Source organism: Balaenoptera ricei, chromosome 2, assembly GCF_028023285.1.
Source record: "Balaenoptera ricei isolate mBalRic1 chromosome 2, mBalRic1.hap2, whole genome shotgun sequence".
NCBI lineage: Eukaryota > Metazoa > Chordata > Mammalia > Artiodactyla > Balaenopteridae > Balaenoptera > Balaenoptera ricei.
The window spans coordinates 94,022,210-94,046,238 of record NC_082640.1 but is presented as its reverse complement, the minus strand read 5'-3'; the positions used below and the strand labels follow the sequence as shown (position 1 = coordinate 94,046,238).

General features: G+C 40.9%; 1 protein-coding gene across 1 annotated transcript in view; it reads left to right on the top strand.

Annotated features, from left to right (window-relative positions):
- The window catches only part of GLDN (gliomedin), a 69,582-nt gene that overhangs the window by 18,051 nt on the left and 27,502 nt on the right, over positions 1 to 24,029 (top strand). The window contains exon 2 of the mRNA XM_059913303.1: positions 12,364 to 12,415. Coding sequence (XP_059769286.1) covers positions 12,364 to 12,415 — 52 coding nt within the window. The remainder of the gene's footprint in view (positions 1 to 12,363; positions 12,416 to 24,029) is intronic.

Genomic DNA, 24,029 nt, shown 5'->3' with positions numbered 1-24,029 from the left:
ATAAGAAGAGGTAAGGTTTTTGCAAAAAAAAAAAAGAAGAAGAAGTAAGTACACACACAGACTAAAGGTGAAGAACAGAAAAAATATTCTGTGTAAATGGAAAAGAAAAGAAAGCTGGAGTAGATATACTCACATCAGACAAAACAGGCTTTAAACAAAGACTGTAATAAAAGACAAAGAAGGGCATTAGATAATGATAAAGGGGTCAATCCAGTAAGAAGATGTAACATTTATAAATGTATATGCACCCAACAGAGGAGCACCAAGATATATAAAGCAAATAGTAATGGACTTAAAGGGAGAAATTAAAAGCAATATAATAATAGTAGGGAACTGTAACACCCCATTTACATCAATGGATAAACCATACAGACAGAAAATCAATAAGGAAACAGCAGACTTAAATGACACATTAGACCAGATGTATTTTATTTTATTTTTTTTAACATCTTTATTGGAGTATAATTGCTTCACAATGTTGTGCTAGTTTATGCTGTACAACAAAGTGAATCAGCCACATGCACACATACATCCCCATATCTCCTCCCTCTGCGTCTCCCTCCCACCCTCCCTATCCCACCCCGCTAGGTGGTCACAGAGCACCGAGCTGATCTCCCTGTGCCATGAAGCTGCCTCCCACCAGCTATCCACTTCACATTTTAGACTAGATGTATTTTAATACAATAGATGCAGAAAAAGCACTTGTCAAAATTCAACATCCATTAATGATGAAAACTCTCAACAACGTGGGTATAGAAGGAACATACCTCAGCATAATAAAGGCCATATATGACAGACCCACAACTAACATCACACTCAACAACAAAAAGCTGAAAACTTTTCCTCTAAGATCAGAAACAAGACAAGGATGCCCACTCTAACCACTGTTGCTCAACATAGTATTGGAAGTTCTAGCCACAGCAATTTGGCAAGAAAAATTAATAAAAAGTATACAAATAGGAAAGGAAGAAGTAAAAGCTGTCACTATTTTCAGATGACATGATAATATACATAGAAAACCCTAGACTCTATCAAAAAATTGTTGGAACTAATAAATGAATTCAGAACAGTAGCAGGATACAGAATCAATATATAAAAATCTGTGGCGGGAATTCCCTGGCAGTCCAGTGGTTAGGATTCTGCGCTTCCACTGCAGGAGGCCCAGGTTTGGTCCCTGGTTAGGGAACTAAGATCCCTCAGAGCTGCTTGGTGTGGACAAAAAAAAAAAAAAAAAAATCTGTGACATATCTATACACTAAGAACAAACTATCAGAAAGAGAAATTAAGAAAACAAACCCATTAGCAATGCAAACCCAAATCAAAAAGAATAAAATACCTAGGAATAAAATTAACTAAGGAGGGGCTTCCCTGGTGGTGCAGTGGTTTAGGATCTGCCTGCCAATGCAGGGGACATGGGTTCGAGCCCTGGTCCGGGAAGATCCTACATGCCATGGAGCAACTAAGCCCATGTGCCACAACTACTGAGCCTGCGCTCTAGAGCCCATGAGCCACAACTACTGAAGCCTGTGCACTTAGAGCCCATGCTCCTCAACAAGAGAAGCCACCGCAATGAGAAGCCCGTGCACCACAACAAAGAGTAGCCCCCGCTTGCCACAACTAGAGAAAGCCTGCACACAGAAACAAAGACCCAATGCAGCCAAAAATAAATATAAATAAATAAATTTATAAAAAAAAGTTAACCAAGGAGGTAAAAGACCTATATGTTGAAAACTACAAGACATTAATGAAAGAAACTGAAGGAGACATAAATAAGTGGAAAGATATTCTGTGCTCATGGATTGCAATAATTAATATTGTTAAAGTGTCCAAACTACCCAAAGCAATCTACAGATTCAACACAATCACTATCAAAATGTCAATGACAAATTTCACAGAACTTAAACAAATAATTCTAAAATTTGTACAGAACTACAAAAGACCCTGAATAGCCAAAATAATCTTGATAAAGAAGAACAAAGCTGGGGAAGTATCACATTCCCTGATTTCAAACTATACTATACTATACTATACTATACTATACTATACTATACTATATTATACTATACTATACTATACTGATACTGATACTGACACAAAAACAGACACATAGATCAGTGGAACAGAATTAAGAACTAAGAAATTAACCTACACATATATGGACAATTAATATATGACAAAGGAGCAGCAGAGAACATACAATGGAGAAAGACAGTCTCTTCAGTAAATATTGTTGTGAAAACTGGACAGCCATATGCCAAGAAAAAAAAAAAGAAAAGAAAGGAAGAAAGAAACTAGACCACTGTCTTACACCATACACAAAAATTAACTCAAAATAGATTAAAGACTTGAAAGAAAGACCTGAAACCATAACGATTACTAGAAGAAAACATAGGCAGTAACCTGATTGACATCAGTCTTAGCTATGTTTTTGTGGATCTTACTCCAAAGGCAAGGGAAACAAAAGCAAAAATAAACAAATGGGACCAAATCAAAGTAAAAAGCTTCTGCAGAGCAAAGGAAACCATCAACAAAACGAAGAACAATCTACTGAATGGTAGAAGTTATTTGCAAATCATATATCCGATAAGGGGTTATTATCCAAAATATATTTAAAAACTCCTACATCAACAACAACAAAAAACCTGATTCAAGAAATGGACAGAGGATCTGAATAGACATTTTTCCGAAGAAGATATAGAGATGGCCAACAGGCACATGAAAAAAATGTTCAACATCACTAGTTATCAGGGAAATACAAATCAAAACCACAATGAGATATCACCTCACACTTGTTAGAATGGCTATTATTGAAAATACAGGGAATAACAAATATTGGGGAGAATGTGGAGAAAAGGGAACCCTTATGCACTATTGGTGGTACTGTAAATTGGTGCAGCCACTGTGGAAATTAGTAGGGAGATTCCTCAAAAAATTAAAAATATAACTACCATGTGACCCAGCTATTCCACTTCTGGGTATTTACCCGAAGAACACAAAAACACTAATTTGAAAAGATATATGCACCCCTTTGTTCATTGCAGCATTATTTACAATAGCCAAGATATGGAAACAACCTAAGTGCCCATCGATGAATGAATGGATAAAGAAGATGGAATGGAATACTATTCAGCCATAAAAAATAATGAAGTCTTGCCATTTGTGAGAACATAGATGGACCTTGAGAGTATTATGCTAATTGAAATTAGATGGAGAAAGCCAAATACCATATGATTTCACTCAAGTGTGAAATCTTAAACAAAAAACCCAAGAAACAAAATAAAACAAACTAATAGATACAGAGAAGAGATTAGTGATTACCAGAGGGGAAGGAGGTTGGAGGGTTGGGTGAAAGTAGTCAACTGTATGTTGATGGATGGTAGCTAGACTTAGGGTAGTCTACTCTACTGTATACAGATGTTGAACTATAATACTGTACACCTGAAACACAATTTTTTAAAAGGAAGAATTGAGTTGAATTGTAGGACACTAAGTAAATAAATAAATAAATAAATAAGTGGGACCCAACCCTGGGACAGGTTGAATCCCTAACATCAGGGAGGGGGCTGCAGGTGTTTGATTACAGTGAGGATGAATTTTTTTTTCATATGTTTATTGGTGATTTGAAATCATTGTGTGAGTTTTTTCATGTTTTAACTCATTTTTTAATTTGTTTAAAAAAGTTTTTCCTTACTAATTTACAAATACCTTTTATATAGAAAAACTATTTGCTTTTTGTGTATTACACATGTTGCAATATTTTTCCCTTAGTAATGATTATAACATTTATTGAGAACCTAAAACTTGCCAGGCACTATGCTAAGAGCTTTAGGTATGTGTGTCAAAAAAGTCCTTATCCTAGTAACAACCTTATGAGGTAGTTGCTATTCTTATCATTATTATGATTATTCCCATTTTACAGACAGGTCACTGAGGCTTAGAGAGCATCCTGTTCAATGACACAGAGCCAGTGAGTGAAGGAATTGGCACTCAGATCAGACTTAGCTGTATCTGACTCCCAAAACTCATGTTCTTTACACCACACCGTTCAGCCCTGGGTGTTATCTTTTAATTCTGTTTGCTGGGGGTTTTTTTGGTGGGGAGTATTTAAAATTTTCCATTTTCATGTAGTCAGATCTATAAAGTCCTTCGTTTACAGGTTCTTCTTTTGCTTTTGTGCTTAAAATATTCTTTCCTACCTCAAGGTCTCAAGATCAAATAGTTACCTATATTTTCTCATAGTTACATATAATTTCACTTGAAAGCTATTCCATTACATTTGCATGTGTTTAAAATACAGAGATAGAAAGAGCTTTTCCCCTTTAAGAAACAACTGGCCAGAATAAATTGTAAAATTGCTGGGCTTGAAAATAGGCAATTCAATACAAAACAACTTCTTAAAGTTGGATTTGAACTTAGTAACTTGATTTTTAGCTGCTACTTTTTCTTTTTTTTATGACCGGGGGAGAACTGTGTCAGGATGAGATGCAGTATAAGTAGATAAAACATCATGTTGTCTCCATGTTTGAGTCTATCTCCGACCTGGAGGAAGAAAGGTGTGAGCACAGGAGATAGTGGGAGAAGGCGTTCTGAGCCTCCTCTGAGAGTGGCCCATCACTCCTGGTTCTGGAGCCGGGTCAGCATGTTAGCGTGAGGAGTCCAGGCTGTCAGCAGCTCCCAACTAAGCAGGCGACAGGAGGAAATGCAAAAGGACAGGCCATTCCTGAGAGGCAGCTGCTTGAACTGCAGACAGGACAAGGCTGAGAACTGGGGCTTGCTGGCACCTGAGGGGCTCCTGGTGGGAGAAGGGAATGGTTTAGGAAGAGAGTCATAATACCAATCGAGGCTTATATTTAGTGGGTTAGGGCACTTATCAATTTATATCTGGCTATTTCTATAAATCCTACTCTGTTTTACATTTAGAAACTAGTAATCAGGCTTTGATTAAAATAGTATATGAATTGACGATTTTTTAAAAAGCAGGATCAGCTGATTTACATTCAAATCATGAGACAATCATGTTTATGTAACACTAGTACGAACACCAAAAAGTTGTTTTTATAAGGACTCCTTCGTTTACTCCTCACAGCCACTCCCTGGGGTAAGTATTGCCATGAGTCCTGTTTTGTCAAGGGGCTGGGGAGCTAGTAGGGGATCCCGCTCAGTCAACAAGAAACAAGTCACTCATCTCCCCCATCAGGTCAGACCTAAAGAAGGCCTCCAAGCACACCTGGGGAAGGAATTGCTCCTTCAGGGACTTCTGTCATGCATTTTTAGGTGTCCCCAGGGTTCATAAATGTCACAGGGCTGTTCCCCACCCCGCCCCCTGGTCCTGATCCCAGCTGAAAGTAATTTTGCCGGAGACATTGGGTGAGGGCGTTTGCTGGAACTGCCCCTTCCAACTGGGATTGCTGAGGAGGCCTGGGCCCAGCCTGAGCTGCTTCAACTTCTGTTACTCCCCAGCCTTTGTGTGCAAGAAGGCTGGCCAAGGCTGTGGGTGGACTCTAAACCAATACATGTTAACTATTTGTTCAGCATTTTATTAGAGAATCCAGGCAATTACTGAGGCAGGGTGAGAAAGAGGGCGATGGGAGGCCGCACCGTCACTAGCAATTCAGTTCAGCCCTTGTAAGCTACTCAGGAAAATAAATGCCTTAGGGACAAGTAGTCTGAGACCCCTGCCCCTTGGAGGGCAGGCTGGTCTTCACCTCCATTCTGATCTACTTAGAAAAACAGGAAGAGCTGGGGAATACCATGTTTTCCCTATGGCATTGCATTTTCATTGATGTTTGAGACTCCTTTTCATTCAGCACCCCAGTCTCTACCTGGCCAACTCAGCCCTAACCAGGTATTTCTACTCAAGGCAGCATGAAATGTTTCTGTTATTTTCTGTTAGCCATGTATCAGGGACCCTATAGGATAACCCTAGCATCTCCAGGCTCCTATTTTCGAGGGATTAGTGGAGTTTTTGCCAAAATAAGGTTATCTTAAGCAAACAGGCACAAAGAGAAACAGGTAACCACATGCTAGATGTTCGGTTCCCATATACTGCTGGTCAAAAAAGGAATAATATCATTGGTTGAAGAGCACATTCCCCTCCCAATTGATTGAGTAGTCAATAATGAAGTATTTATTGAATATCTACTATGTGCTCAATGCCATTCTAATGCTGGCAAAGGGACCAGATGAGTGAGTGCGGTGCACAGGAAGAGTACGTAGTACAGTCCCTACCAATAGGAGCCTGTCTGGTTGAGGAGCCCGAAAAACATGACGGAGCGTGCCAACAAGCAGCCACGTGGTGATGCTGCTGGGCTGTAAAGGGGGCAGTTAGTGGGAATGGAGGTCTTTGGGGAAGACTCGTTAGGATTTAGCTGGGCTCCGAGGATACCAGTTTCAACTGACAAGAGCACTCGGCCCCAGGCCATTAGTGTGGGATGGCCACGGTTTGTTCACTTGCGAAAAATGCCCAGACCTTTGGCTGATCTTCCTGTGGGGCTGCAGGAAGAAAGTCGTGCCTCAGTATTTCACCCCGTACATAGCAAACCCCACCTTCCTGTTGCGGTTTGCAGATTGTCATCACCATGTCTTGGTCCCAGTGTGAATTCCTGCCTTTCAGAGGGATGAGTCCAGGGTAGCTCACCGCAGCTTCAGACCCCATGAGGGATTCCGCCAATACCTGTGGTCTAACCCTCCAGCAGCTGGGCCACCACATTCATAGCTCAATGTTTTCTAAAGGATCATGTGCATACACAAAATAACAGCAATTTGCATAATTAAGGAGCACCATAAAGGGTATTCAGTTGTCTAAGAAAATGGAATTTAAGTTACAAAATAGGTCAGATCTGAAAGGTGACTTGGAGTTTAAACATTGTTCCCCCCAGCAAACCAGAACCTGTACTTGGAGAACTTCAGAGAAGCCGTGACAGGACACATTATTTTAGCAATACGTAAACTGATGATGACAGGCAGGTTTGCTCCCTTACTTTTTCGTGAATCAGTCCTGAGAGTAAAGGGTGAGAGGAAGGGAGTTCAAGAGGGAGGCCAGCCAACCACCTGAGGTTTTGTGTTCTGATGAGCAGTGGTAGCACACGGCATTTAGCTCTATTCATTCTGATGAGAAACACTTTTGATTAAACCTTTCTCTTTTGCACAGAAGAGATTTCTTGAAGTTGATGCATAATCAACTGGTAAAAATCTAATATCTTGTTCACATTCAAAGTAGACTAAAGCAAAAATTTGCATTTCCTGTTGAATTTCAGACAATTCCTTTTGCAAAGGCTAAATGGTATGAAAAAGTAGATGCGGGAGAAAAACAGGACTCTATTCTGGAACCAGCTAGGGGAGGCTGGGCCAGCTACTTCACTTGCTTTCTTTGGACCTCAGCTTTCTTATCCCTCCTCCCCTGACTCTAGGTCTCCAGGTGTCCCTCCCCACTTCCTCCCCTGATTCCTCCTGGGAGCAGAGTTTGAAATCATCTGTCTAGTCCAACCCTCTCATTTTACACATAAGTTAACCCAGAGTAGCTTCATTCTATTTGTTTTTTTATTTGGAGGGTTGGCAATTTATGTGGGAAAAAGAAGAATCTTATGACTAATGAACAATTTGAAAGTCACTAGACAGCTGTTCTAGTTCATTCTACGTTCATTTGTCTAGAAGCAACAGAGATCTGTCCAAGTTATTCCAAGTGATGGGGGTTATTGTGAAGGCATGATATTTGGATTCCCAGGGAAAGCTGGGTCATTAGACCCATCTTTTGGGTTCATGTAATGCTTGCATGCTCTCTTCTCTCTCTCTGAATTATTAAAAGCATAGCAAAGTAAAATTCACCCATAATCCCAACATATCTTTTAAAACAATATAAACTAAGAAATGAAAAGACCCCTTTTATCTCCTAGTCTCAGTCTCCAGGAGAAAAAAAAATTGTTAATGGTTTGGTTCATGAGCCTTCCAACTTTTCTCTGCACTTATCCAGACATATCTAAATATTCTTTTTCAACCAAAAAGTTGTATTGTGTTATATGGCTTGGGCTGCACCTTGCTTTTATCACTTAACAGTATGCCAAGGCCATCTTTCCAGATTAGTACATATAGACCTACTTCATTCTTTCTCATCTGTTTAACAAGTGCCTTACTGATGAACATTTAGATTTTTTGCATGCCTTTGCCATCACAATGTTGCAATAAGCATTCTTGCCCAGATATCCTTGTATAAGCTTCCTGCAAGTGAGATTCCCAGTTCATAGCATTTTCTTTCTCATAGACTGCCAAATTAGTCCCATCTATTTTTAGTTTGAATTAGAGCCAGCTCAAGCCATCTGATGCCAGATTAGCAAGAAGTCCATTACTTTTCTTCAGGAGCCCCTTCCTTGCCCATGAATTTCCTAAGATCCCATGAGTTCTACTAATCCAGTGAGACCAGTTCTGTATCCAGAGAGAAAACTGGAAGGTCTGGTCAGGCCACTAATGGGACCCATTTTGGCTGTCTTTTCTCCCATTGCTGCCATATGTTGTCAAAGCTGAAAACAAGTCCCCATGCCTTGTAAGGCATGGCAAAGACCAGTGATGATGGCCAGTGTGATTGGAGCAGAGCAATGGGGGAGAGCAGGGGGAGATGGCCTCAAGAAGGGGCAGGGCCACGTCCTGGATGGCTCCTGCCTGACACTCCCAGGACAATGAGCTCTAAGGCCTCTTCCAACTTCACCATTCTCAAATCCTAAATCAAGATCTAGGAAGCCTTGTATACCAAATATGACTCCTTAATTTGACAAGCTAGATTTTGTGACTTTCAATTTTTGAATTTTCTTATTTTCATCCAAACTCTTAATCATTATTATCAGAAAAAAAAAAAAAAGTTTCTGGTTTTCTTATGGCCATACCTTTTCATACCATGTTTTACCTTGATACAATCTTATATAGACCATGTTTGTTAAAAGAATATTCCCGAGTGAAGATTAACACAATTTACTGGTAAATATCTAAATTAACTTTTAGCATATAAATGAAGCCAAAAGATCAGGAAATGAAAACTCCTTCTTCATCATTTTTTATAGAAGCTGTGCCAACTGCAGACCAGTGATGAGCATAAAAGAGAGGAAGGTTAATTTTCCCTATTGATGCTTCTGTTGTTTCTAACTACTCCTTCTGCTGTGATCCCCCAGGCAACAAATGAAGCATTGTGAAGCCTCTAATGGTCCTCTCAATGGACAATTATACATTTTTTTAAGATGATAAATTTTGTAGTGCAGCTGATTGCATTAATTTATGAGCATGACTAAACACAGTGAATCGAAATTTCTTCTGGTTACGTTAAGATGCTCATCAGAGCCATAATAGAAAGTGCAGTAAACCTGGAATCAGGAAACCTGGAGCTGAGCCTGGCTGTTCCAAGAGCAAGCTGTGTGACCTTGAATAAATGACCTCACCTCACTAAGCCTCTCTGTTGCTATCTGTACAAAAGGGAGAGTTTCACGGCCCAATATACTTCAGCTCAGGGAGTGGTTGTGGCTAGGAGGGAAGGGTGTGTTTTGGGAGGGGCACCTGGGATGCTCTAAAGCCTTGCTTAGCTGAAGGTGGTGTATACATGTTTGTTTTATTGTTCATCTTTAAACTGTTGGCACACCTTTCATATTTTTGTGATATGTATGATATATTTCACAATAAATTTCTAAAGCAGTCAATAAGCACCTGCTGACACACTTCACAAAAAGTAAATACCGTACAAGTTTCCCTCTGGATCTCCTAGCAAACAAAATAAACCTAGGTAGAAGACAAAACAAATTTTCCCTTCAAATCAAAACATGTTCTTTTTACAAAGAGTTTCATTGAGAGAGAAATCAGCGAAAATTTTGAATAAAACAGAAGGGCGAATCATGCTTAGTATAGCTCCCTCTGACCCTGGCTCTCTACTGCTCCTTACTTGAGGAGGAGTTTTTAGGTTTCAGTTCTCCTTCTTAGGTTTCTCTCCAGAAATATTCTAGAAAGTCAAAGACAAAGAGAGAATCTGGAAAGCAGCAAGAGAGAAGCCTAAAGTAGCATTTTCGTATGTACTACTTTTTTATATAAATGAAAGGACACTATACATACTGCTCTGTACCTTGTATTTTTTCATTTATCTTGGAGATCTTTCAATATCAGCTTTATGGATTTAAATTTACTGTTTTTCACGGTATTTCCTTATGTGAATATGCTACAATTTCTCTAACCAGACCTCACTGATAATTATTTAGGTTGTTTCTAGTTTTTGCTTTTGCCCACATTTTTGCAACAACCATCTTTGTACTTACATCTTCTCATGCATATATGAGTGTATCTGTAGAATAAATCTCAAAGTGTAATTGATGAGTCAAAATGTAGATCCATTTAAATTTTAGTAGATATTGTCAAAATGCCCTCCAAAGAGGCAGTATCCCTTTACATTTCCATCAACACAATATGAGAGTGTTACTTTCCTGACACCCTTGTGAGAAGTGCTCTGTTATTCTTTTTATTAGCAAACCTAAGAAGTAAAAATAGTATTTCATAATTTGATGTTTTTCTTCAACTATAAGTGAAGATAGGGCACTATTTTTTTTCTTTGAACTTTCTGCCTGGGTCCAATGCCCATTTTCCTTTGTTTTTGTTTTTGTTTTTTTCCCTTTACTTATTGCTTTGTAACAGCTCTATATACAAGCCCTTTGCAATTATTTTTCTAAGTTTGTGTTTCTCCTTTGTTATTGCTTGTAGTATTTTACCTCTTGCAGAAATTTTAAATTATTAGACAGTTGAATTTATCACATTTTTCCTATATACAGCATGAGGGTTGTTTCTTTCTTAGAAAAGTCTTTCCTACTCTAATACCATTATAAATATTTTTCCCAAGGTTTCCTTCAGTATTTTCACTAGTTTGCTTTTAACTTTTAATTTTTTGATTAATGGGGCTCACTTAACTTGTTTAGTGTAAGGAGTGAAATAGCGATCCATCTTTTTTATTTTTCCCCACGTGTCTATCCAGCTGTCTCAACTCCATTTCCCAACTAATAATGTTTCTTCCCACAGTTTTGAAATGCCACATTATTTGGGTCTAAAAATTGCTCTATGTATAAATTTGAAATTCTTGGATGGTAAATTGATAAATTATCTAAGTCATTCCAGGCATATCCAAGGAACCATCAAAACAATAGCATAAATAGAGTTTGCTTATCATATGCCGGGCCCTGTTGTAAGAGTATTGCATGTATTCACTCATTTATCCACATAACCATGCTTTAAGTAAGGTAGGTACTGTTAACTCCATTTACAGACAAGGACACTGCAGCACAGAGAGGTTAAGTAACTTTCCCAAGGTCACACTGCTTGTGAATGGCAAAGCCATGATTAGAACACAAGCAGTTTGACTTCAGGATTCATGCCTCTATCTGCACTCTCTGCTACCTCCACAAAACAGAAAACACTTTTGTGTGTGCTTCCTACACGCCAGGCAGTGTTCTAAGAGCTTCACATATAACTTCACTTAAGCTTCACAACAATCCTAAGATGTAAGTACTACAAATAGCCCCATTTTACAGATGAGCAAACTGAGGCAGAGTGGAACTAGAGAACAGAAAGGGAGGGGGGAATGGTGTGAGCTGAGGCCAGAGAAGGAGGAATTTTGCTGTATCTTTAGAGCAGCAAGGAGTCACAAAAGTGTTTGAAGCAGGGCTGACCTGATCAGATTTGGGTTTTGTGAAGCTCATTAGCAGCAGCATGAAAAATGGATGGGGGGAGGAGAGTAAAGTGGTGTGTGGGAACCAGGTGTCAGGATGGTACCACAATGCAGTGACCATGTATTCCAGGTGGCCATCCAGTGGCAAGTAGGCAGTGTCCACATGGCATGAGAATCACTCTAAGGGCAGTTTCCACATGCCAGACATGGAGCTGCCTAACCTTCAAGACAGCTACTCATATAATCTACAATTTCGGAGGAAACCAAAGTGTCAAGGAGTTAAGTACCTCACCCGTACTCACTCAGATAGTTAAGTGTTTGCTTCTGACTGCTAAGCTCACCAGCCCTCTTTATTCAGACCCACAGACTGAGCCCTTCAGACAATGGGGGGGCCAGCCTGGATGTAGATTTGGTGATTCCTTCCCCATCCTCGGCTTTCTCAGAGTTTGGTAGAAATCAAGGAGATTCTGTTGACAATGTTGATAGATGAGCTGCAGATATAAAAAAATCTTTAGATCTTTTAAGGGTTTCTTTTCAGTTTTAGGGCAACTTTTCCTCAGACTTCTACATATTCTCCTGAAGTTATTTTGTAAATTTTTATAATTGCTTTCTGCTTCTCTGAATAAAGGGCAAGTTCAGGGTCCACTGCCTACCATACCGCTATTAATGGTCCTCTCTTCCTGCAGATCCGAGTGATGGTGGACCTGTGCAACAGCACCAGGGGTATCTGCCTGACAGGTAGGCTGGCTGAGCACTGACCAATAGCAGCTTATGTGGGAAACACATATGCTGGCCAAAGGGCTGGGGCAGAATGAACACCTAGGAACTCCTTAGGTTATAAAAATATATGTTGGTTTACTTGTATACCAGATGTTTTCAATGGGCTGAAAATCAATAGTAATATAATTTTGGAAAATAATATTTTTGGTATTGCCATAGAAATACAGCCATGGAAAGTAACTAGGTCTTGGGTAATTAGAAATGTGTGGTACCCTGAACTGAGGCCATTGATGTTTTCCTTATTTCCATTAGTTTTTTAAACGGGAAAAGAAAGGAAAAAGACCTTGCTAAATAGTAGAGAGCTCTTACCAGAAGTAATTATTTCCCTATATCATACATATTGCTTGAATGGGAAGCTCTAGATGCAAACCGCTAATTAGTTAAGAAAATACTTTTTATGAAGAGTGCTTTGTGTGGTGCCTACTATGTGCTGGGTGGGACTGGAGGTTGGTCATACTCTGTCCCCCTCCACTCAATGAATCAAGGACAAGTAGAAAGGAGGGAGGGAATTAACCTCAAGGCACATCAAGCCTTAAGACCTGGAATGGCTGATGGATGGGGCAGGGGAAGAGGGGAGTGGTCTTTTTTCTTGTTTTCTTTTGGCTGATCAAGATCTTAGTTCCCTGACCAGAGATTGAACCCGCACCCCCTGCAGTGGAAGCACATTCTTAACCACTGGACCGCCAGGGAAGTCCCAGGGGAATGGTCTTGATGTGATTATTCCAGAGTCTCACAGAGACCGGCCTCTCGTCTCAGGGCAGGGACGCCTGCCTCCTGCCCTTCAGAAGCTCATGTGGGGAACACCTGTGCTGGCCAATGGGCCAGGGACAGAATGAATACCTAGGAACCCTTTAGGTTATGAAAATACATGTTGGTTTGCTTTTACCAGATGTTTTTACTGGGCTAAAAGCCAATTATAATGTAATTATGAAAAATAATAATATTTTCAGTATGGCCATAGTAATATGGCCATGGAAAATAACTAGGTCTTGGGTAATTAGAAATGTGTGGTACCTTGAACTGAGACCAGTCACCCCATTCATCACCCTCTGCCCCAGCCAGGCACTAACCAGGCCCAAGGATGGGCCTACGGTGCCTGATTTCAGACACTGCATTTCCTGCCTCTGAGAAGGGGCTGTAGCATTCTTAGGAAACAGAGGGAAATTATTTTTGCATTAAACGTGTATTATGGAGAGGTCCACATCCAGAGGGCAGAGTGGGAAGACCCTGAGCTCACTCCCTCCCATGGACACACCGAAACTACAATTACTTATAGAACAACTATCTCTGAGAACTACCTGAAGACTAGCAGAACAGATTTTCTAAACTAAGAACAGAAAGCAAAGGACACAGTGAGACAGGCAGGAGTGGCAGAGACACAGTCTAGTCCAACCCACACCCCCAGTGCAGCAACCCACACACAGGAGGGATGTCACAGCCACAGAGATTCCCCCTGAGGAGCAAGGGCTACAAGCCCCACATCAGGCTCCCCAGCCTGGGGGATCTGTACCGGGAAGACAAGCCCCCATAATGCCTGGCTTTGCAAACCAGTGAGGTTTACGTTCAGGAGAGCGGAAGGGCTGTGGGAGACTGAGACGCTCCTGAAGGGCTTGCACACACATTCACTCACTCTGACTCCCAGCACAGAGGCAGCAGCTTGAAAAGTGCTTGGGTCACATGAGAAGGAGAATCACTGATGAATTTTAAGGCATGCACTGGAGGGGCAGGGATCTGGAGGGACTTGTTTTGGGGATGGAGCCACGGGCAGGCACCATTTCTGTCACTGTCCATCAACCTGACTAACACTGTGTGCCCCACCCTGACTTTCCCCTGAGGACCCACTCCAGCTGGTCCCTCCAAAACACTTTCTGCCCTGCCCCAACCGCTGGGCAGCCCTGGCTGGCACCAGCACCCCTCCAAAGTGGCTCCCACTCCAGGGGGCCAGCCCCGCACTACAGAGCACCCACAATAGTCCCAGACTGGCCTCGAAGTCAGTTGCACTGAAGGCCAGCCCCATGCATCAGTATGCCCACAGCAGTGCTCTGGTGACCAGGGGGGATTGCACCACTGAGCCCCACAGGACACCTTTCACGTAAGGCCACTCTTCCAAGACTAGGAGATGTAGCCAACATCCCTAATACACAGAAACAAACACAGAGAGTGAGGCAAAATAAAGAGACAAAGGAATACCTTCCAAATGAAAAAACAAGACAAAACATCAGAAAAGGAACTAAATTAAACAGAGATAAGCAATTTACAAGATAAAGAGTTCAAAGTAATAGTCATAAAGATGCCCACTGACTCTAGAGAACAATGGATGAACTCAGTGAGAATTTCAACAAAGAGAAAGAAAATATAAAAAAGAACCAATCAGAACTGAAGGATACAATAATTGAAATGAAAAATACACTAGAATGAATCAATAGCAGATTAGAGGATGCAGAACAGATCAGCAATCTGGAAGACAGAATAGTGAAAATCACCTAATCAAAACAGTGAAAAGAAAAAAGAATTTTAAACAATGAGATAATTTAAGGGACCTCTGGGTCAAGCATACTAACATTTGAATTACAGGGGTCCCAGAAGAAGAAAAGAGAGAGAGAGAGAAAGGGACAGAAAACCTACTTGAAGAAATAATATCTGAAAACTTCCCTAACTTGGCAAAGGAAACAGACATCCAAGTCCAGGAAGCACAGGGAATCCCCAAAAAGATGAACCCAAAGAGGCCCACACCAAGACACATTATAATTAAAATGTCAAAAGTTAAAGAATCTTATAAGCAGTAATAAAAAAACTAGTCATGTACAAGGAAACCCCCATAAGACTATCAGCTGATTTTTCAGCAGAAACTTTATAGCCAGAAGGAAGTGCCATGATATACTGAAAGTACTGAAAGGAAAAAATTTACAACCAATAATACTTTACCCAACAAGGTTATCACTCAGAATTAAAGGAGACATAAAGAGTTTCCCAGACAAGCAAAAGCTTGTGAAGGAATTCATTACCACTAAAGAGGCCTTACAAGAAATGTTAAAAGGACTTCTTTAAATGAAAAAGAAAAGACCATAATTAGAAATAAGAAAATTATGAAAGAAAAAAATTTCAGTGGTAAAGGCAAATATGTAGTAAAGGTAGTGGATCAACTACCTAGAAAGCTAATATTAAGGTTAAAAAGCAAAAGTAGTAAAATATATCTAAAATAATCTGTTAAGAGATACACAAAAAGATGTAACATATGATGCTAAAGACATAAAATGAAGGGAGGGGAAGTAAAAATGTAGTGCTTTTAAAATGTGCTCAAACTTAAGTTACTATCAACTTAAAATAGACTACTATAACATAAGTTGTTTTATATGAACCTCTAACTAAGGAGATAAAAGACCTGTACTCGGAAAACTACAAAACACTGATGAAAGAAACTGAAGATGACACAAACAGATGGAAAGATATGTTGTATTCACTGACTGGTAGAATTAATACTGTTAAAATTAAAATGACTATACTACCCAGGGCAATCTACAGAGTCAATAAAATCCCTATCAAAATGCCAATGTTATTTTTCACAGAACTGAAACAAATAATCCTAAAATTTGTGTAAAACCACAAAAACCCCAAATAGCCAAAGCAATCTTAAGGAAGAAGAACAAAGAACTTCGAACTTCCTGATTTCAAACACTATTACAATGATATAGTGATCAAAACTGTATGGTTCTGGCACAGAAACAGGCACATAGATCAATGGAACAGAATAGAGAGCCTGGAAATAAAGCCATGCTTATATGGTCAATTAATTTATGATAAGGAAGCCAATAACAGACAGTGGAGAAAAGACAGTCTCTTCAATAAAATGGTGTTGGGGAAACTGGACAGCCACATGCAAAAAAATGAAACAAGACCACTTTCTCATACCATATGCAAAAATAAACTCAATATGGATTAATGACTTAAATGTAAGAAGAAAACAGGTAGTACACTCTTTGACATCAGTCTTAGTCATATTTTTTTGGCTCTGTCTCCTCAGGCAAGGGCAACTAAAGCAAAAATAAACAAATGGGACTACATAAGAATCTTTTGCACAGCAAAGGAAACCATCAACAGAACGAAAAGGCAACCAAACAAATGGGAGAAGATATTTGCAACTGATGTATCTGTTAAGGGGTTAATATGCAAAATATATAAAAAGCTCAAACAACTCAATATCAAAAAAACAAACAATTCAATTAAAAAATGGGTAGAGGACATGAACAGGCATTTTTCTAAGGAAGACATACAAAGGACCAACGGACACGTGAAAAGATGCTCAACTTCACTAATCATCAAGGAAATGCAATTCAAAACCACAATGAGATATCACCTCACTCCTGTTAGAATGACTGTTATCAAAATGACAACTAAAAACAAGTGTCAAGGAGATGGGGAAAAGGGGACTCTCATGCCCTGTTGGTGGGATTATAAATTGGTGCAGCCACGATGGAAAACAGTATGGAGGTTCCTCAAAGATTAAAAATAGAACTACCATATGATCCAGCAATTCCACATCTGAGTATTTATCTGAAGAAAACAAAAAACTAATTAGAAAAGATATATGCACCCCTATGTTCATTGCAGCATTATTTACAATATCCAAAATATGAAAGCAACCCAAGTGCCCATTGATAGATGAATGGTTAAAGAAGATGTGGTATATACATACAATGGAATACTACTCAGCCATTAAAAAAGAATGAAATTTTGCCATTTGCAGCAAAATGGATGGACCTAGAGGGTAATATGCTAAGTGAATTAAGTCTGACAGAGAAAGACAAATATTGTATGATTTCACTTATATGTGGAAACTAGAAAACAAAACAAATGAACAAACATAAAACAGAAACAGACTCACAGATATAGAGAACAAACAGGGAGGAAAGGGGGATTAGGGGGTAAGTGAAATAAGTGAGGGAGATTAAGGGGTACAAACTTACAGTTATAAAATAAATGAGTCATGGGGATGTAGTGTCCAGCATAGGGAATATAGTCAGTATTATTGCAGTAACTTTGTACTGTGACAAATTACTAGACTTATGGTGATCAATTTATAATGTATATAAATGTTGAATCACTATGTAGTATACCTGAAACTAATATAATATTGTAGGTCAACTCTACTTCAATTTAAAAAAGAAAGAAAAACTCCTTTTACGGAGTAAATGCACAGCTCTCATGGACTTTAAAGATAACCACAAGACTTTGAAGCCATCTGAAGCTTGTGTTGGATCTCCTCAGTCTATGGCCCCAGGCTCTGGGGAGGTCCTGGTCACTTCACAGTGCACAGTGTGTGTGGAGTTGCAAGAAACCTCTTCTGCAATATTCTCCCCAGTACCTCTCGTTACCTGCCGTGCTTTAGGAGCTCTGGTTGAGTCTGTTGAATGACTAAACCTGTGATTTATGTAAGTGATTAATGGGAGTGGTGGGCTGGTAAGAAAGATGCTTCTCTGAGGAACCCTGTGTCCAAGTCTGACTCTTGTTTGCTTAGTTTAGCCTCAGAGAGAAAAGCTATAATCCTCTGGCTTCTTAGAAAATGCTAATTGAGTTACTCAAGTCACATTTCAGCCCTCACAGAAAATTAAATATCTTCAGAACAGCTTGATCCTTTATTCTGAAACCCTTGTGGCTTAAGCACCTTTCTTCCATCTCTGGGAGTCCCTTTTCAGCGTTCCCGTGTGTGACAGTAATGAGCGCTAGAAAAATGCTCAAATGGATGGAATTACAGGCACAAAAGCCCTGTTGAGAGGCACAGGAAAAGCCTCTTCCTTTCTGATTTTTATAGTGATAGAATGAGAGCCAAGCTGTTCAGTGAGTGTGGGCTGGAGCTATTAAGACCACTTAGGAGAGGCTGGCGGGATCGCATCTATGCTGGAAATGGGTTGAGGAGGTTATTCTTTGGCATCTAAAAATGCTTTTCAAATGCCAGCCTCTTCATTTTTCATGATAGCTTGAAAGTGGGCCTCCTTGTACACAGAAAGCCCTTCAATTAAAACTTAGGTGTGAAAAGTGCAAGTTGCAAGGCAAGGAGGTACCTAGGGATAGGCCAAGCTGCCTGGATTGGGGGTGGGGAGGTGACAGGACCCAGGACTGAATTGGGGAACTTTGGGGAGAGGCACAGAGAGCCTTGGTCCAGAGCTTGCAGAAAATGCCTTCAGGAAGGATTGCCAGGGCAGACCCTGGGCTTGGGGCCTGAGAACAAGATCTAGCTCCACACTAGATTCATCTTTAAAAAAGCAGGTGCATGTGACTTGAAGCTAGTCCAGCTGTGACCATGAAACCCCATTCCTGTCCCTTTCCCAGGACTCAGCTGTGGTTGCTCTGGGGACAAAGACAGATGCCGTGTAGTTTTGTGCAGCTGGTGACATCTCAGGTGAATAGTGAGGGCAGTTCACTAGCTAGAGTAGTCTGGGGTTTTTGCTAGTGCAGAGTTTGTCAAATGACATGTTTTCTGGATGCATCTTACCCCTGAGCGCAGGTTTCCTTGGGACCCCAGAAGCATGTCTTCTGGAAGAGCAGGTATCTTGAAGAAGGCAGGTCTTGGGTAATTCTTCACCTCCAGTGGCCTCCATATAGGGGCTTGTTGGAAAATCTCTAAACCATAATATTGCTGAACTGCTTGTTGCAACAGAGTTGCTTGAAATCCACAGTGCCCATTCTCCTTGCAGCCATGAGACTCCAACCCAGTGATAACACTTCTTATCCTATTTCCAGGCAGACATCAATAGTGGATCACAGTTGCTGCCGAGCATGGCCTCAGGTCTCAGGTCATTCTTTTCTGGTGTTGCAGAAAGTTGTACTAATTGATTAGAATTGGCACTTGAAATAAAACCTATTTGCTGGGGCTTCCCTCGTGGTCCAGTGGTAAAGAATCTGCCTTCCAATGCAGGGGACACGGGTTCGATTCCTCATCAGGGAACTAAGATCCCACATGCCACGGGGCAACTAAGCCCATGCGCCACAACTACTGAGCTCACACACCTCAACTAGAGAGCCCGCGTGCTGCAAACTACAGAGCCCACGCACTCTGGAACCCACCTGCCACGACTACAGAGCCCACGCACCCTGGAGCCTGTGCGCCACAGCTAAAGAAGAGAAAACCTGCATGCCACAACTAGAGAGAGAAAACCCACACGCCACAACAAGAGAGAAGCCCATGCACCGCAACAAAGAGCCCGCGTACCTCAACAAAGATCCCGCGTGCCGCAACTAGGACCCAATGCGGCCAAAAAAAAATAAAAACAAAAAAACAAACAAAAAAACCTATTTGCCATCCCTACTCTACTCATTTTTAAGGTTGCCATGGTCATAATCCAAAGTTGAAATGCACCAAATAAATGAGATTGGACCAAAGCTTCAGTTTAATGGGGGCATGTGAGGAAAGATACATACTTTCCCACGTCAGGTGCCCTGGGACTGGCAGAATAGCTGGCAGCAGGGGTGGTTGCAGAGGATGGACCAGCACACAGAGGGTGGGAACTGAGGCCTCAAAGCTGTAGACAGTTCAACCTTTGGTAAACAAATGGATAGGCCACTCTCAGAACAGCTACTGTAGCTGATGATGTTTTCACTCAACTGGCCTTACTGAGCAAACTAGCAAGTTGTTTTAGTGTTGGTGGATTCGGGCTCCAAATGTGGATTCGGGCTTGGACCCTGTCAGGCCATCCCTTAAGGCAAGCATGCCTGCCTCCCAAGGGAAAGAGGGGACCACCCCCACTCTGGCCAGAGCTCCTCTCTGGCACTGAAGCCGTGGCTGGCATGAATCCTGAGCCCCAGGGAGTCCTTGCTGGGAGTAGGAGTAGGAGAGAGTCAAGACTACAGACCTCGGAGGTGTTCCAGACCTGGAAATATCAGGTTTATGAAGTTGCATCTTTCACTAGCTCTTCCTATGGCAGCAGAACCAGGCCTTACTTTTTTTTTTTTTAACATCATTATTGGAGTATAATTGCTTTACAATGTTGTGTTAGTTTCTGCTGTATGACAAAGTGAATCAGCTATACCTATACATATGTCCCCATATACTCTCCCTGTTGCGTCTCCCTCCCACCCTCCCTATCCCACCCCTCTAGGTGGTCACAAAGCACCGAGCTGATCTCCCTGTGCTTTGCAGCTGCTTCCCACTAGCTATCTATTTTACACTTGGTAGTGTATATATGTCAATGCTACTCTCTCACTTCATCCCAGCTTGCCCTTCCCCCTCCCCATGTCCTCAAGTCCATTCTCTACGTCTACATCTTTATTTCTGTCCTGCCCCTAGGTTCGTCAGAACCATTTTTTTTTAGATTCCATATATATGTGTTAGCATACAGTATTTGTTTTTCTTTCTGACTTACTTCACTCTATATGACAGACTCTAGGTCCATCCACCTCACTGCAAATAACTCAATTTCACTTCTTTTTATGGCTGAGTAATATTCCATTGTATATATGTGCCACATCTTCTTTATCCATTCATCTGTCGATGGACACTTAGGTTGCTTCCATGTCCTGGTTATTGTAAATAGTGCTGTGATGAACACTGTGGGACATGTCTCTCTCTCTTTTTTTTTTTTTAACATCTTTATTGGAGTATAATTGCTTTACAATGTTGTGTTAGTTTCTGCTGTATAACAAATCAGCTATACGTATACATATATCCCCATATCCCCTCCCTCTTGCGTCTCCCTCTCACCCTCCCTATCTCACCCCCCCAGGTGGTCACAAAGCACCGAGCTGATCTCCCTGTGCTATGCAGCTGCTTCCCACTAGCTAGCTATTTTACATTTGGTAGTGTATATATGTCCATGCCACTCTCTCACTTCGTCCCAGCTTACCCTTCCCCCTCCCCGTGTCCTCAAGTCCATTCTCTATGTCTGCATCTTTATTCCTGTCCTGCCCCTAGGTTCTTCAGAACCTTTTTTTTTTTTTTAGATTCCATATATGTGTGTTAGCATACAGTATTTGTTTTTCTCTTTCTGACTTACTTCACTCTGTATGACAGACTCTAGGTCCTTCCACCTCACTACAAATAACTCAATTTCGTTTCTTTTTATGGCTGAGTAATATTCCATTGTATATATATGCCACATCTTTTTTATCCATTAATCTGTCGATGGACACTTAGGTTGCTTCCATGTCCTGACTACTGTAAATAGTGCTGCAATGAACATTGTGGTACATGACTCTTTTTGAATTCTGGTTTTCTCAGGGTATTGCTGGGTCATATGGTAGTTCTATTTTTAGTTTTTTAAGGAACCTCCATACTGTTCTCCATAGTGGCTGTATCAATTTACATTCCCACCAACAGTGTAAGAGGGTTCCCTTTTCTCCACACCCTCTCCAGCATTTATTGTTTGTAGATTTTTGGTGATGGCCATTCTGACTGGTGTGAGGTGACACCTCACTGTGGTTTTGATTTGCACTTCTTTAATGATTAGTGATGTTGAGCATCCTTTCACGTGTTTGTTGGCAATCTGTATATCTTCTTTGGAGAAATGTCTGTTTAGGTCTTCCACCCATTTTTGGATTGGGTTGTTTGTTTTTTTGATATTGAGTTGCCTGAGCTGCTTGTATATTTTGGAGATTAATCCTTTGTCAGTTGCTTCGTTTGCAAATACTTTCTTCCATTCTAGGGTTGTCTTTTCATCTTGTTTATGTTTTCCTTTGCTGTGCAAAAGCTTTTAAGTTTCATTAGGTCTCATTTGTTTATTTTTGTTTTTATTTCCTTTTCTCTAGGAGGTGGGTCAAAAAAGGATCTTGCTGTGATTTATGTCATAGAGTGTTCTGCCTATGTTTTCCTCTAAGAGTTTGATAGTGTCTGGCCTTACATTTAGGTCTTTAATCCATTTTGAGTTTATTTTTGTGTATGGTGTTAGGGAGTGTTCTAATTTCATTCTTTTACATGTAGCTGTCCAGTTTACCCAGCACCACTTATTGAAGAGGCTGTATTTTCTTCATTGTTTATTCTTGCCTCCTTTATCAAAGATAAGGTGACCATATGTACGTGGGTTTATCTCTGGGCTTTCTATCCTGTTCCATTGATCTATATTTCTGTTTTTGTGCCAGTACCATACTGTTTTGATTACTGTAGCTTTGTACTATAGTTTGAAGTCAGGGAACCTGATTCCTCCAGCTCTGTTTTTCTTTCTCAAGATGGCTTTGGCTATTCGGAGTCTTTTGTGTTTCCATACAAACTGTGAAATTTTTTGTTCTAGTTCTGTGAAAAATGCCATTGGTAGTTTGATAGGGATTGCATTGAATCTGTAGATTGCTTTGGGCAGTATAGTCATTTTCACAATGTTGATTCTTCCAATCCAAGAACATGGTATATCTCTCCATCTGTTTGTATCATCTTTAATTTCTTTCTTCAGTGTCTTATAGTTTTCTGCATATAGGTCTTTTGTCCCCTTAGGTAGGTTTATTCCTATGTATTTTATTCTTTTTGTTGCAATGATAAATCTATTTGGATTTTTTGGCTTCTTTTTTTCCTCTACCAGCAAGGCTTTGGGAAATGTGTAGCCACTTCCTCTGTGGTCATTGCTGTGCTAAGCAGGTCACTTGGGTCAGGCAACATCAGTTCTGATACCATCCCAGGGGGAAAGCAGAGGCTACTAAAAGGAAATTAGAGATAAGCATCTTCTCCTATGACTTGGAATGGCTGTGGTGGGAGGATCCAAGGAGTCAGGTTTTCCAGAAGCCTGTAGCGTTAGCCACTGGCCAGCGCCTGCCCTTGAAGACAGGGAGTGAGACTTACACTTACACTTCTTTATTATTCACTCTCCATAACTCTGGTGCCTATATATCCTGTCTCAATTAAGATTCTACTGTTTGCTTGTAGCAGGAACCCGTTAGAGCTTATCTGAGGAAAAGCGGGTGAGAGGTTATAAATTATTAAAAAGATAGAGGGATGTGTTTGTCAAGCTGGGTTTGGCCATGCTCTGGTAACAATTAAACCTTAAAATCTCAGCAGCTTAACACAGCAAAGGCTTATTTCCCACTCCACGAAGTCCAGCGAAATTTGGGTGACTCTCCTACGCAGTTCTGGAAACTCAGAGAGCCAAGTGCTGCCGTCTCGTAGCTCCATCATCTGAGCACCAGGCACCAAGATCACTCCCAAGGGAAAAGAGGGGAACAAAGGATGGCACCCACTGGGTGCTTTAAAAGGTCAGGTCTGGAGGTATCTCACTTCCCCACCCCCACCATGGAAGGAAGGCAGGGAAACGCAATCTGTCTGTGGGTCCAGGAAGATGACAATGAAACCCAGTCTGGTGAAAACAAAGCTTGCCTCATGAGACAGAAGGGTATCTCACAGACAGACCAGGAGGGCAGGGGAAGCAGCCTGACCCAGGGGGCTGGAGCCAGGAACTGGAAAGCCACTGGGAACCCACACAGCTCCTCTCTCAGCCTTTCTGACTCTCTAGCAGACACCCAGTCCCTCATCTCTGCTTCTCTCTCCTTCATTTTCTTCTCCCTGCAGACTGACATTTTTCACTGTGCATGGCCATCCACAGACCTCTACTTCACATAAGTAGGGGCATTGTGGGTCAACTTTAGATTGCAAGGAGAAAAA